A 12038-nucleotide genomic window follows, 5' to 3' on the forward strand; every position below is an offset into this window, starting at 1 on the left:
AGCTAATTGACATCATCCGATCTGTTGGATATCGAAGCTCTGACCAGTATAAATGGTTACGTGCTCGTCGTTTTACTTCAAAAGCCAAACTAACTGGTTTATCTCGAGCTATGCTTTTACATTGTAGGCTCAGACTGATTCGCGCATTTTTATAATTTTATCCATTGGTTTCATACAATGATCGATTGATTTTAATTCATATTATCTGGTAGTGGAGCTATCACTTGGACCAGTCAATTTAGCAAAACGTTGAATACATATTCATTTTGTTGATTAGTAATTTCGAGTCTTATATTAGTCATACTAATTCTTAATAGCTTGGACAAAGCTAATTTTATGTGAACGAAAAGATTGATTAATTATTCTATGAAAAACAAAAATCTTCATTAAAAACAATTTAGATTACAAAAGCTTTGTATATTAATGTTAATAAATTATAGAAAAAATACAAATGAAATAATTTTAAACAGCAATATGTGCTCAGACTTGAGAGACAGACTATAAACGAAGGATATTGATATGAAGTTGATAAATGAAAAATAAGAAAACCAGGCACGAGTTCAAAAAGAGTTCAAACTGAATGTACTTCTTTTACCTGGCACCATTTCTTTAATGAAGTTAATTTAATGAAAGGTAAGAATAAATTTATGCCATAAGATCTAAAATTTACTAAATTTCACACATTAACGTGGTGAGATACATTATATTTGCCTCTACTAGACATTGAAATTCAATCCCTACAATTATAGCTAAAATCTAGCTTAATTTCTTAAACATACTCACTTTTGATTTTTAATATCTTGAATCACTTCTAATATTAGAATTACCAATCACCTTTACTTCATGCAATGTAAGCTTCCAATTTAAACATTTTCAAACCCACGATAAGTCGTAATAAACATTTAAGAATATTCGTTTATTCCAAGTAAATTAACACATTCTTTTCACTCCACAGTCAGAACGGGAATAGCTTCAGCCTAGATTGGTCCACTCAATTGTTTTATTTTATCCCTCCTTTCTACACACAATAGGGAATAACATATTCTGTAAATAGAGAATAAACCTTTAAGATAATTAAAGGAGCCAGAACATGAAGATAGTGGGAAGGGGATAACTAATTACGTGTTGCCTCAGGGAACTATAGCAAAAATCAATAGATCTCAGTGGCAGAATTATTCTTTATGATATAATGTAGTTAAGACATATAATTATGGAATTTTGCTGGTCCCTTATTCCCCTTTGCATTTTTAAACCTTCTCTTAATGACGCAAAATACTGAGTATAAAATTAACAAAGTTTTCCTTCCTATGAAATTATTAATGATTGCTTGAAGTGGGGATTTCAGTAAGAATCTCTGATGTTATTAAATTCTAGTGAACTTCCTTAGTTCTTCGTTAGCTTTGGCATATAGTGTACCTCAAATAGCATATTTAATTCAACTGCAAGATGCATATGTTTCCTCTAAGCTTTTTTGTCATGTCAGCCATTGGTGTGTGGAGGCCTGCTAGCTGGACATCAGGTCCTAAAGTGGTCCTCTGTGGCACTTACAGTTTCTTTGTATTGACTACAATTTGGAGCTTCTGTTTGGCCCAATTTATTCATATCATTCAGAATTTGAACGATTTCGAAGAAGTAGCCAAAACAATTCACGTATCGCTGTTGTCCATTGGACTCCTTGCTTTTAAGGGTACAGTGTGGGTCCTTCGTCATGGTGAAATAATTAGACTTAGCGAACGATTTTTTCTGAGTCCTATGAAACCTGAAAATTCACAAGAAGAAACTGTTCAATTAAAATTTTACAAAATAACCAGGTCAGTTATAATTTGGTAGTATAATTTTTTATTTCTTTAAATTTTATTCCATTTAATTTATTTTTTCTTGCAGGTTTTTAAGCATTGTATTCATTATCCCTGTATTATCCCTTATTCTTGAGAGAATAGTGCAAACGACCTTATTGTTAAATGAAGGTAAACTTCTGGCTGTCTGTTGGTACCCATACAATATCTCTCATGCAGACTAAATATTTTGCAATAACTTGGGTACAACACACGGTTGTTTATTTCAACGGTGGTTTAATTAATGGAGCTGGTGATGTTATTTTCCCATCATTTTTGTTAAAAATCTGTTACCAGCTTGAAATTTTAAAGATGCGTTTCGACCAAGTCACGAAAAAATTCAAGAAAATGAACAGTTGAACGAGGACCAGATAAAGATCCAGGAAAAAAAGCAAATTATTATTTGTGTAAAGCATCATATTCATATATTCAAGTTAGTGATTATTAATTTAACTCATTAAGATTATAGTAAAGTAAGATATCTACTAAACTAATTAGGAATGTTTTAATTTTAAAATAAACAAAATCTTGCTTTATGATTCTATAAATAATGTTGAAATATGGAATAATGGTGGAATCACAATACGAAAGAAAATATTTCACTTTTATATTTACATCTGAGGCCATTTTATTACTTATATTTTTTATGTTAATTTTTGAACTTTTTCTTGATTAAGAAATCTTTATTTATTGTTTAGTAATATTTTTTGGAAGTTTTTTTAATCGATAAGATATACTCTATCAATTTACTATCTGTCTTTTTTTTAAACAAATTGATTAATATATCTAAAAAGTGGATTTTTTTCATTCAAAAATGACAATTAAACGAGAAAAATTAATATTTCATTTTTACCTATAAATAAATTTATAAAGCCGAGATGGCGAATTGGTAGGGTATATTTTAACGATTAAAATGACTACTTAAAAAAAATCTAACATAAAATAAAAGTTTTTTAAGAAAATGACCAAGTTCTGATGAAAAATGATAAAATACAACTAATAAAATTATCTGTTATGCAAATCCTTGTTAAAATGCTGTAAAATGCTGGATAGAATTTCTCTGTTTTCGATAGAACAAGATGAAATCTTTGTCGATTTTACATTCGAATGCAGAATCGACATTGATAAAGATAAGATTTCTATCTTGTATTATCAAAAAATGATAGGTATATCCAGCATTTTACAGCATTTCAACAAGAGATATAAAAGTGGAATTTAAGGTTAATTATATATAAAGATGTTATCTTATACACAGAAAATTTAATTCATTTTTTTAGATACGCAAAAGAATTAAATGAGATCTTTTCTCCGATACTCTTTGGACACGCTTTTGTTCATATTCTACTACTTTGCTCCATAATCTATCATTTATCGATTGGCCAGGAAGATGTGTCAGTAGCTTCAAATTTCTTGTATTTGTCGATAGTATCCACACAAGTCTTCTTATATTGCTGGTTTGGAAACGAAGTGATAATTAGCGTAAGTGTATAAGTTTTTCAATTATCGATAATCACTCTAATTTTAATATTTTACGTAGAGTTCAGATTTCTCAAGTGCAATATACTCAATGGACTGGAGAAAGCTAACTTTACGTGGACAGAAAGATTTATTAATTATTCTATTAAGAACGAGAACTCCAATTAAATTCACCAGCAGTTTTCTCGTGACTCTATCAAACGACTCATTCGTCACAGTAAGAAGAACCTGATTTTTTTTAACATAGTTACTATAAAAAATTACATTTCAGATTATAAAGGCTTCTTACTCCATATTTAATTTAATGAGACATACGAATACTTAATTTTAATGCGTTAATAATTATCTTCTCACATCGTTGTAGTAAATTGTAGAAAAACACAAATTAAATAAATTTAAATTCCAAAATGCAATTCGTTCTAAAAGACAAAAGTAACTGAATGGTTCTGATATAAAATGGATAAAAGGTAATTGAGGAAATGATGAACGAGTAAAATTGGAGAAACAACTAAAGTTTCAATTGACTATGACAAGATCACCATGACGAATTCTCTCGCTTGGTAGGTATTATACTCTTGTAAAATTAATTCAAGATAACCAAATTTAAACTATTCCTGACATATTAATTGTACAAATTTCACGTTTATAATTCATTTATCTATAGAATTTCTAAATACAACCGGCAAAAATCACAAGAATAAGTTCAGTTTTATTTGCTAAACATAAACTTACTTTTAATTTTTAACAGTTTGGATGACTTCTAATACTACGATGCTTAATAATCTTCTTTTCATCTTACAACCTTCAGCTTGTACATTTTTAAAACACCGAAAACCAAATTCAAAAGCCAACCCGGCTGGTTTATGACAAATATTTCTCCTTAACAATTTTATTCCTTAACTATCGAGCACGAATAGCATCAACGTTGATTAGTCCTCTCCTATTGTTATTGATATCAAGCCACTTTGCAATGAAATACATAGAAAATAAACCTGTAAGATAATTGAGGAGACTAGTATGCGAAGCTACTGGCAAGGGGATAACTAATTACGTATTTCCTCACTGAGCTATAGCAAAAATCAATAGATTTCAGTGGCAGAATTATTCTTTCCGATGCAATGTAGCTAGGCGTATAATTATGGAATTTCGCTGGTCCCTTATTCCCCCTTGCATTTTTAAAACTTCTCTTAACAACGCAAAATACAGAGTATAATATTAAAAAAGCGTTCCTTACTATGAAATTATTCATGATTCGTTGAAGTGGGGATTTCAGTACGAATCTCTGATACTATTAAATTGTAGCGAGCTTCCTTAGTTCTGCATTAGCTTTGGCGAATAGTGTACCTAAAATAGCTATTTAATTCAACTGCAGAATGCATATTTTTCCACTAAATTTTTTTGTCCTGTCGATTGCTGGTATGTGGAGGCCTGTTAGCTGGACTTCTCGTCCTAAAGTGATCCTCTATAGTGCTTACAGTTTCTTCATATTGATGGTACTTTGGAGCTTTTGTGCAGTCCAATTTATTCATTTGGTTCTGAATAAAAACGATTTCAAAGAAGTAGCCATCACTATTCAGGAAATGTTGTTAGCCATCATACTTGTTGCCTTCAAAGGTACAGTGTGGATTCTTCGGCATACCGATATAATTAAACTTATTGATCGATTCCTTCGGAGTCCAATGAAGCCTGAAAATACACAGGAAAAAGAGATACAGTTGAAATTTTACAGTTTTACTAGGTCTGATAATTTTCTTAATATAATATTTATCTAATTAAATTTTAATCAATTTTATTGGTTCCTCTGCAGAAAGTTAAGTATTATTTTCACAATCTGGGTATTTTGTCTTATCCTTGCTATGATAGCGCAAACAACTGTCTTGTTAAAAGATGGTATTCTTCTGGCTCCATGCTGGTACCCTTACGATATTTCTCAGCCAAAATATCTTGCTCTAACTTGGATGCACCACTCGATTGTTTATTTCAACGGAGGTTTAATGAATGCTTCTTGCGATATTATTTTTCCTGGTCTTCTATTAAACATTTGCAACCAACTCGAAATTTTAAAGCTTCGCTTTCACCAACTGACGCGAATTCAACAAAATAATAATCAATTGAGCGAGGACCAGTTAACGATCCAGGAAAGACAGCAGCTTATCATTTGTGTAAAGCATCATATTCATATATTCAAGTTAGTGATTAATTATTTAATTATATATAATGGTTTATCTTATATATAGAAGATTTGACTTGGTTAATTTTTTAGATATGCAAGAGAATTGAATAAAATTTTTTCTCCAATACTTTTTGGACATTTTTTTATCCATATTTTACTCATCTGTTCTATAATCTATCAGTTATCGGTTGAACAACAGAGCGTTATATTCCTCTCAAATTTGTTATACCTGTCGATAGTATTCGCTCAGGTCTTCTTTTATTGTTGGTTTGGAAACGAAGTGATATTAAGTGTAAGTATAACTTTTTATATTCTCAGTAATCAAACAATTTTTAATATTTTATCAAGAGTTTAGATTTCTCGAGTGCAATATATTCAATGGACTGGGGAAAACTAACTCTGCGTGGCCAAAAAGATTTATTAATTGTTCTATTAAGGACAAAAACTCCAATTAAATTTACCAGCAGTTTCCTCGTTAATTTATCTAACGACTCATTCGTCAATGTAAGAACTCTGTTTATTTTTTTAAAAATATTATTGCTATTTACGTAAAGACAAATTTCAGATTATAAAGGCTTCTTACTCAGTATTTAATTTAATGAGACGTACGAATGTCTGATTTATTTAAAAAGTATGATACTGAACTAGAAAATTATAGGCAACGGAAATATCATAATAAACTGAAAATTTGTCATACTGTATAATCTTTTCATGTTCGTTTACAGTGCCTACACTATTCTAAAAGGAAAACTTTACTAGCAATTGTTAAATTTTTAAAATTTCAAATAATAATTTGTTTTTTAGAAGGAGAATGATAAAAAAAAGATTTAAAAATTAAGGTACGTACACGTCAGCACATTCTATAATACCAATATCGCGCTATTAAGCGAATGAAATAAAAAAACTAGTCTACAGATTAATTTCTTTCAACTTAATTTACTTAATTAACGCCAAGCCTTTAACGTCTGATAATTGCCAATCAATTCACTCAATCCACTGACAGTTTCTATTTGCTCGACACGTTTTACTGGGTACAGATTTATCCCCAGCGACTTATAATCTTGCTCAAAGTTTGTAGAAAGTCCAGACAAACTGATTTTAGTAATGATTCAAAAACTCAATGGTTAACTAAACTGACTATGCGTTCCGTTTCCAGACAATTTTCTAATCTTACCTAAACACAAATTTGGACTCCAAACAATTCCTGTTTTTAAACATTTGCAAGAATTGCGAAATATGAACAAAAATTTATGGTAGTTATACGATAGAGTATAGAGCCAACAACAAAAGTAAAAAAAAAATGTAATGTAATTAAACTTGTTTCAATTACAGTTTCCAACAAAAACTTTGATCGCATCGAACTACAAAAGAAAAATCTAATTATTAAACATTTGGAGATTTTATCTTTAGGGGAGTCCTTGGCTGATTAGCATAAAGGAAAGTAGACTATCGATAAATAATTCGTCGTACGTGTCAATATTACTCGTTACAATTACACCATAGTTTTCTTCCTTCCTTAGACTATAGATTTAAATAACAAAAATCTTAAGCATCTATCTACTCTTATAAACAAATAATGTCACCACTTTTGTATTAACCTTTAACCACAATCAAGAGATTACAAATAAACTGATGAAACTCCTTCACCATGCAAACTTTAAAAACACATTTTTTGTTAATAATTATCCTTACATGAAATTTCTCTTAAATACAGGCAGCCAACAGTCATACATCACACCTATCGACTGTTTACCACCAAACTAAGAAATTCAAGTAAGAATGAAATCAAGCAACCCTATTCCATCGATCATCCCACTATACTCTGTCATATAAAACGCCGGAACCACTCATGCGCCCCATGTAGTCTACTTAAACTTTAAATCTTTTCTAAGACACCCTACCAGTAATTATCAACATAATTTCCTCGCACACGCTTGAGGATTGATACGTACAGCCACATAAATAATTAATCACTTTAGTGATTATCGATTGCACGTTCCATCAGTTAGCCCTCTTATGGAATTCTCCAGGGAACGCTTAAGACTATAATTAGAAGGTACCATAGGAAACATCGGTACTGATACATTTTTAATTAAACAATCTCGTTAGAGGGTAATTCTGTTTTGCATTATTGCAAAATTTTCATGGTTACGTATCATTCCTTGTAAAAAAGACAGCGATCGAAACAAGTCAATTAAACCTTTTCTTAAGTATTATTGATGACCAATTGAACTAGGGCTGTAAAGACACCTTCTATCACAGACAGTATGCCATACGTCTGCACAAGCTCATTTCCATCTTAAAAATTTGGATCGATGCATGATGCATATTCTCACCGAAGGCTTCTTCGTCCTGTCGTGCGTTGGTATTTGGAGACCTGTTACATGGGAATCTTCCTCCAAGGTGGTTCTCTATAATGCGTACACCGTTTCTATGTTACTATTGATTTATGGTCTAGCTGTAGGCCAATTTATTCATTTGCTTTACTATGTGAGAAATTTTGACGATTTCACCGATACCACGCTTATGATGATGTCTGCCTTGAACCTCGTCGTCAAGGGGACTGTCTTCAGTCGTCGACGTGAGGATATAATCAAACTAAGCCGGAGGTTCCTAAAGCATCCTTTGAAACCACTGAACCAGAAAGAAGGAGCTATCCAATTGGAATTCGATAATTTTGCCAGGTTAATTAATATTTTTATAGATCAACAATTTTATAAGAAGTTTTTGATAATACTTATACGCTTTTGTTCGATAAAAGGAAGATGATCATTGCATTCGCAGTTTCGATCATTATTATTGCTTCAGCTATGATAGTGCAAAGCCTAAGAACTGGAGTTCTTTTATCACCATGCTGGTATCCTTATGATATGTCGAAGCCAAAATTTCTTGCTATTTCTTGGATTCATCAAATAATCATTTACGTAAATGGAGCGCCCATGGATGCATGCTGTGATACGATTTTTGCTGGCTTACTGTTGAAAATATGCAGTCAATTAGAAATATTAAAAGTTCGGTTTCATCGAGTGATAGATATTTCACAGAATTGTTTACTGAATGAAAAACAGTTATACGATGAAGAGAGGAAGAGTCTCATTAGTTGCATAGAGCATCATAAACACATTCTTAAGCAAGTTACTATAAATAAATTTAAAATATAATTTTGTGGTGTGTGTATTAAAATTGAAAGATTTTGTTTCTTTAGATATACTAGAGATCTGAATCAAATTTTTTCTCCCATTCTTTTTGGACAGTTTTTCTTTGGTATATTGCTCATTTGTTCCGTAGTCCATCATATATCTATTACAAAACCAGATATGAATTTTATCCCGTTAATTATGTACTTGGTTGCAGTATTTGCAGAAGTTTTTTTTTATTGCTGGTTTGGAAACGAAGTTATTCTTAAGGTAAATATAACATCTTGCAATTTTCACTAAAGTAATAATTATTTTGCATCTTGCTTCAAGAGTTCAGATTTGACTAACGCGATTTTTGAAATGGACTGGACCGCGTTAACTTTGCGTGGACAGAAAGATTTAATAATTATCCTGTTAAGAACAAAAACTCCTATTAAAATTACTAGCAGTTTCCTCGTCACTTTATCAAATGATTCTTTCATTACGGTAATTTAAAAACTACCTACTTTTTTTTTTGAGAAATTGATATTAAGACAAAATTAATTTCAGATTCTAAAGGCTTCGTACTCGATATTTAATTTAATTAGAGAGAGGAGTGATTGAGTTATTTGTAAAGAGATATTTATTTAGTGCATGAGTTAACGAATTGTAGGTGAAAAATAAATATATTCAGGTATTACTGTTAAAGAAAAAATATTAGTGTTACTCAGTTATTATTCATGCAATAACTCAGCCAAATATCCCTTTACCTAACACACTTATTCAAAATTGACTTACTACTTTGTTAAGAATAGAAATCGTATGTGCAATTTTTTATATTTCCAGTTTCTTGAATATACATCTTCGTCCTTACTCTATATACTCTGGAAATTCCGATAGCGCACCCGGCTTATTTCAGTAATTAATAGCACATTAAAAATGTTTTTAAACTATTCATGGACATGTATTTTAATTTGTAAATTTTCAATTATCTCGAAATATAAAAAATATTACTTACAACTTCAATTCTTGACATAGTGGCATAAACAACAACATATCAGTGATTATACCCCAAAAGTCACGTCTAAGCATTTTAAATACTCAGCATCCCGCAGCTCACGTGTAAGAAAAAGTCTACTCCACATTCAAACGATACATTTAACATTCAATCCTTTTTCACCCTTCCATAAGCGTTTTTAATAAAAAATCACTTGCTGGTTGCTCTAGAGTATAAAATACAGTATAGCTGGGAAAGGGATAATTAATTTCGCGTACTAGCATATGGTGTTATTGTAAAAATCAATAAATTCAATAAGAGGAACATACCATAGAGAATACCGATGCGTATAATTAAGCAATCTTGAAGGAACGACATACTACAGTACATTATTAAGACCTTGTCTTGATTATAGAAAAAAGTAGTTGGAGTCAGAAATGTTCCCACCACAAGGAAATTATTGATGAACAGTTGAAAGGGGGTTTACAGCAAGACTCGTGAAGAGGGTCAGGCAAAAATCGAGTGACTCAGTTTAACATAAACTCCCAAACATTGCATTTCTGAAATTCAAATTGAAAAGGGGATTAAAAGCAATATTTGTAAAGAAAGGCAACCCAAAATCAAGCGCCTTGATTTAACATAGGCTTTCAATTATTTCATTTCTAAGATAAAAATTGGAAAAGAGATTACAGTAAAATCCGTAAAAAGAGCCAGGGAAAATTAAATACCTGATAATTTAGACTCTTAAACCCTCCATTTCTAAAATTCTAATTGAAAAAGGAATCTAAGTAGAATTTGTGAAAAGAGCCAGGCGAAAATCAAGTGCCTCAGTTTAGCGCAAGCCCCCAAACATCACATTTCTAAAATTTCAATTTAGTTTCATTGTACGATGCACATTTTTCCCGAAGGCTTCTTTATGTTATCCAGCGTTGGTATGTGGAGGCCCATTAGCTGGACATCTCGTCCAAGAGTGATTCTTTATGGTGTATACAACGTCTTTGTACTGATGTCACTTTACAGTCTCTCTACAGGCCAATTGATTCATTTGATTATGAACATACAAAATTTTGAAGAAGTAGCTAAGACTACTGTGATAATGCTGAGTATCGTTAATACTGTCTTCAAAGGTACAATGTTATTTTTTCGGCGTAGCAGCATCATCAGACTTAGTGAGAGATTCTTGGAGCATCCAATGAGACCTATGAACGCAGAAGAAGAAAGTATTGAATTAAAATTTAACATCTTTACCAGGTCAGTTAATCATGCTATTTCATATTGAACCAATAATTAAAACTTGTTTTTATCTCGATGAAGATATTCCATATTTAATATTTACGTTGATAATTTATACATTGATCCTTTTGTAGAAAGATCATCATTGCATTCGCCATATCGATATTTATTGTAGCTATTGCTCTGATACTGCAATCTGCTTTCCTGATAAGAGATGGCATCCTTATTACGCCGTGCTGGTATCCTTACGACAATTCCAAGCCAAAGTTCCTCGCAATTTCTTGGTTCCACCAAGCATTCAGTTACATAACTGGAGGGTTCACCACTGCCTGTTGTGACACAATTTTTGCTGGATTATTAATGAAAATTTGTAGCCAATTGGAAATGTTAAAGCTCCGATTCTACGAATCGACAACTATTAGACAATATAAAAATTTGGACGAAAATCACAGAAAAATCCGAGAAAGAAGGCATCTCGTTTCTTGTATAAATCATCATATTCATATATTCAAGTTAGTTATTCGTGCAACGTTTTTACAGAATTAAGTATAAATATTTTCATCTTACAGAGACTATAATCATTTCGTAGGTACGCGAGAGATTTGAACCAGATTTTTTCTCCTATTCTTTTTGGACAATTTTTTATCGATATAATGCTCATCTGCGTTTTGATCTATAGTTTATCAGTCACGCCACCTAGTATGGAACTAATCCCAAATGCTATGTACTTGGCTGTAATATTCGCACAAGTTTTCTTTTATTGTTGGTTCGGGAACGAAGTTATTCTTAGCGTAAGTATAATTTTTGTGTTTCTCCGTAAGAATCATTATTTTCAAAGTCTTCCCAAGAGTTTAGATTTATCGAATGCAATATTTTCAATGGACTGGGCAACGTTAACTACAAGAGGTCAAAAAGATTTGTTATTTATCATATTAAGGACGAGAATTCCAATTAAAATTACCAGCAGTTTCCTCGTCACTCTGTCTAACGAATCCTTCATCTCGGTAAAACCACAGCAATGCGTTTTTTTAAAGAAGCTCTTGACGAAAATTAAATTTTCAGATAATAAAAACTTCTTACTCGATATTCAATTTAATCAGGAACACCTGAAAAAACTCGTTAACAAAATTAGTCTTCTAGTAATCATTAATAATTATTGCAAATTGTAGGAAATACAAAGAAATAAATTTAACTTATCATTCTTCATG

General features: G+C 31.4%; 3 protein-coding genes across 3 annotated transcripts; all 3 read left to right on the forward strand.

The window, feature by feature from the left end:
- Window positions 1-1437: 1437 nt before the first annotated feature.
- Window positions 1438-3636, forward strand: LOC136780125 (odorant receptor 10-like). Its single transcript, XM_066738243.1, has 6 exons — window positions 1438-1811; window positions 1885-1967; window positions 2148-2268; window positions 3113-3314; window positions 3373-3528; window positions 3583-3636. The coding sequence occupies exons 1-6, from the start codon at window positions 1447-1449 to the stop codon at window positions 3634-3636; spliced, it is 981 nt and encodes a 326-aa protein (XP_066594340.1). The 5' UTR covers window positions 1438-1446.
- Window positions 3637-4551: 915 nt separating this feature from the next.
- Window positions 4552-9239, forward strand: LOC136780126 (uncharacterized). The gene is made up of 10 exons (XM_066738244.1): window positions 4552-5049; window positions 5119-5499; window positions 5575-5776; window positions 5833-5988; window positions 6050-6097; window positions 7747-8168; window positions 8246-8614; window positions 8690-8891; window positions 8952-9107; window positions 9171-9239. Exons 1-10 carry the CDS (start codon window positions 4685-4687, stop codon window positions 9222-9224), a joined length of 2355 nt encoding a protein of 784 aa, XP_066594341.1. The 5' UTR covers window positions 4552-4684; the 3' UTR covers window positions 9225-9239.
- Window positions 9240-10283: 1044 nt separating this feature from the next.
- Window positions 10284-11785, forward strand: LOC136780127 (odorant receptor Or1-like). The gene is made up of 4 exons (XM_066738245.1): window positions 10284-10848; window positions 10965-11342; window positions 11420-11621; window positions 11669-11785. The coding sequence occupies exons 1-4, from the start codon at window positions 10487-10489 to the stop codon at window positions 11783-11785; spliced, it is 1059 nt and encodes a 352-aa protein (XP_066594342.1). The 5' UTR covers window positions 10284-10486.
- The last annotated feature ends 253 nt before the right edge of the window (window positions 11786-12038 follow it).

Source organism: Prorops nasuta, unplaced genomic scaffold (assembly GCF_024137725.1).
Source record: "Prorops nasuta isolate Cenicafe-Biocafe unplaced genomic scaffold, Cenicafe_Pnas_1.2 PNAS00018, whole genome shotgun sequence".
Lineage (NCBI taxonomy): Eukaryota > Metazoa > Arthropoda > Insecta > Hymenoptera > Bethylidae > Prorops > Prorops nasuta.

Coding starts and splice junctions, on each gene's coding strand:
- LOC136780125 (XM_066738243.1), top strand. CDS start 1,447: ATGCATATGTTTCCTCTAAGCTTTTTTGTCATGTCAGCCATTGGTGTG. Junction 3,315..3,372: donor GAAACGAAGTGATAATTAGC/GTAAGTGTATAA, acceptor TATTTTACGTAG/AGTTCAGATTTCTCAAGTGC. Junction 3,529..3,582: donor CAAACGACTCATTCGTCACA/GTAAGAAGAACC, acceptor ATTACATTTCAG/ATTATAAAGGCTTCTTACTC.
- LOC136780126 (XM_066738244.1), top strand. CDS start 4,685: ATGCATATTTTTCCACTAAATTTTTTTGTCCTGTCGATTGCTGGTATG. Junction 5,777..5,832: donor GAAACGAAGTGATATTAAGT/GTAAGTATAACT, acceptor TATTTTATCAAG/AGTTTAGATTTCTCGAGTGC. Junction 9,108..9,170: donor CAAATGATTCTTTCATTACG/GTAATTTAAAAA, acceptor AATTAATTTCAG/ATTCTAAAGGCTTCGTACTC.
- LOC136780127 (XM_066738245.1), top strand. CDS start 10,487: ATGCACATTTTTCCCGAAGGCTTCTTTATGTTATCCAGCGTTGGTATG. Junction 10,849..10,964: donor AAATTTAACATCTTTACCAG/GTCAGTTAATCA, acceptor ATCCTTTTGTAG/AAAGATCATCATTGCATTCG. Junction 11,622..11,668: donor GGAACGAAGTTATTCTTAGC/GTAAGTATAATT, acceptor TTATTTTCAAAG/TCTTCCCAAGAGTTTAGATT.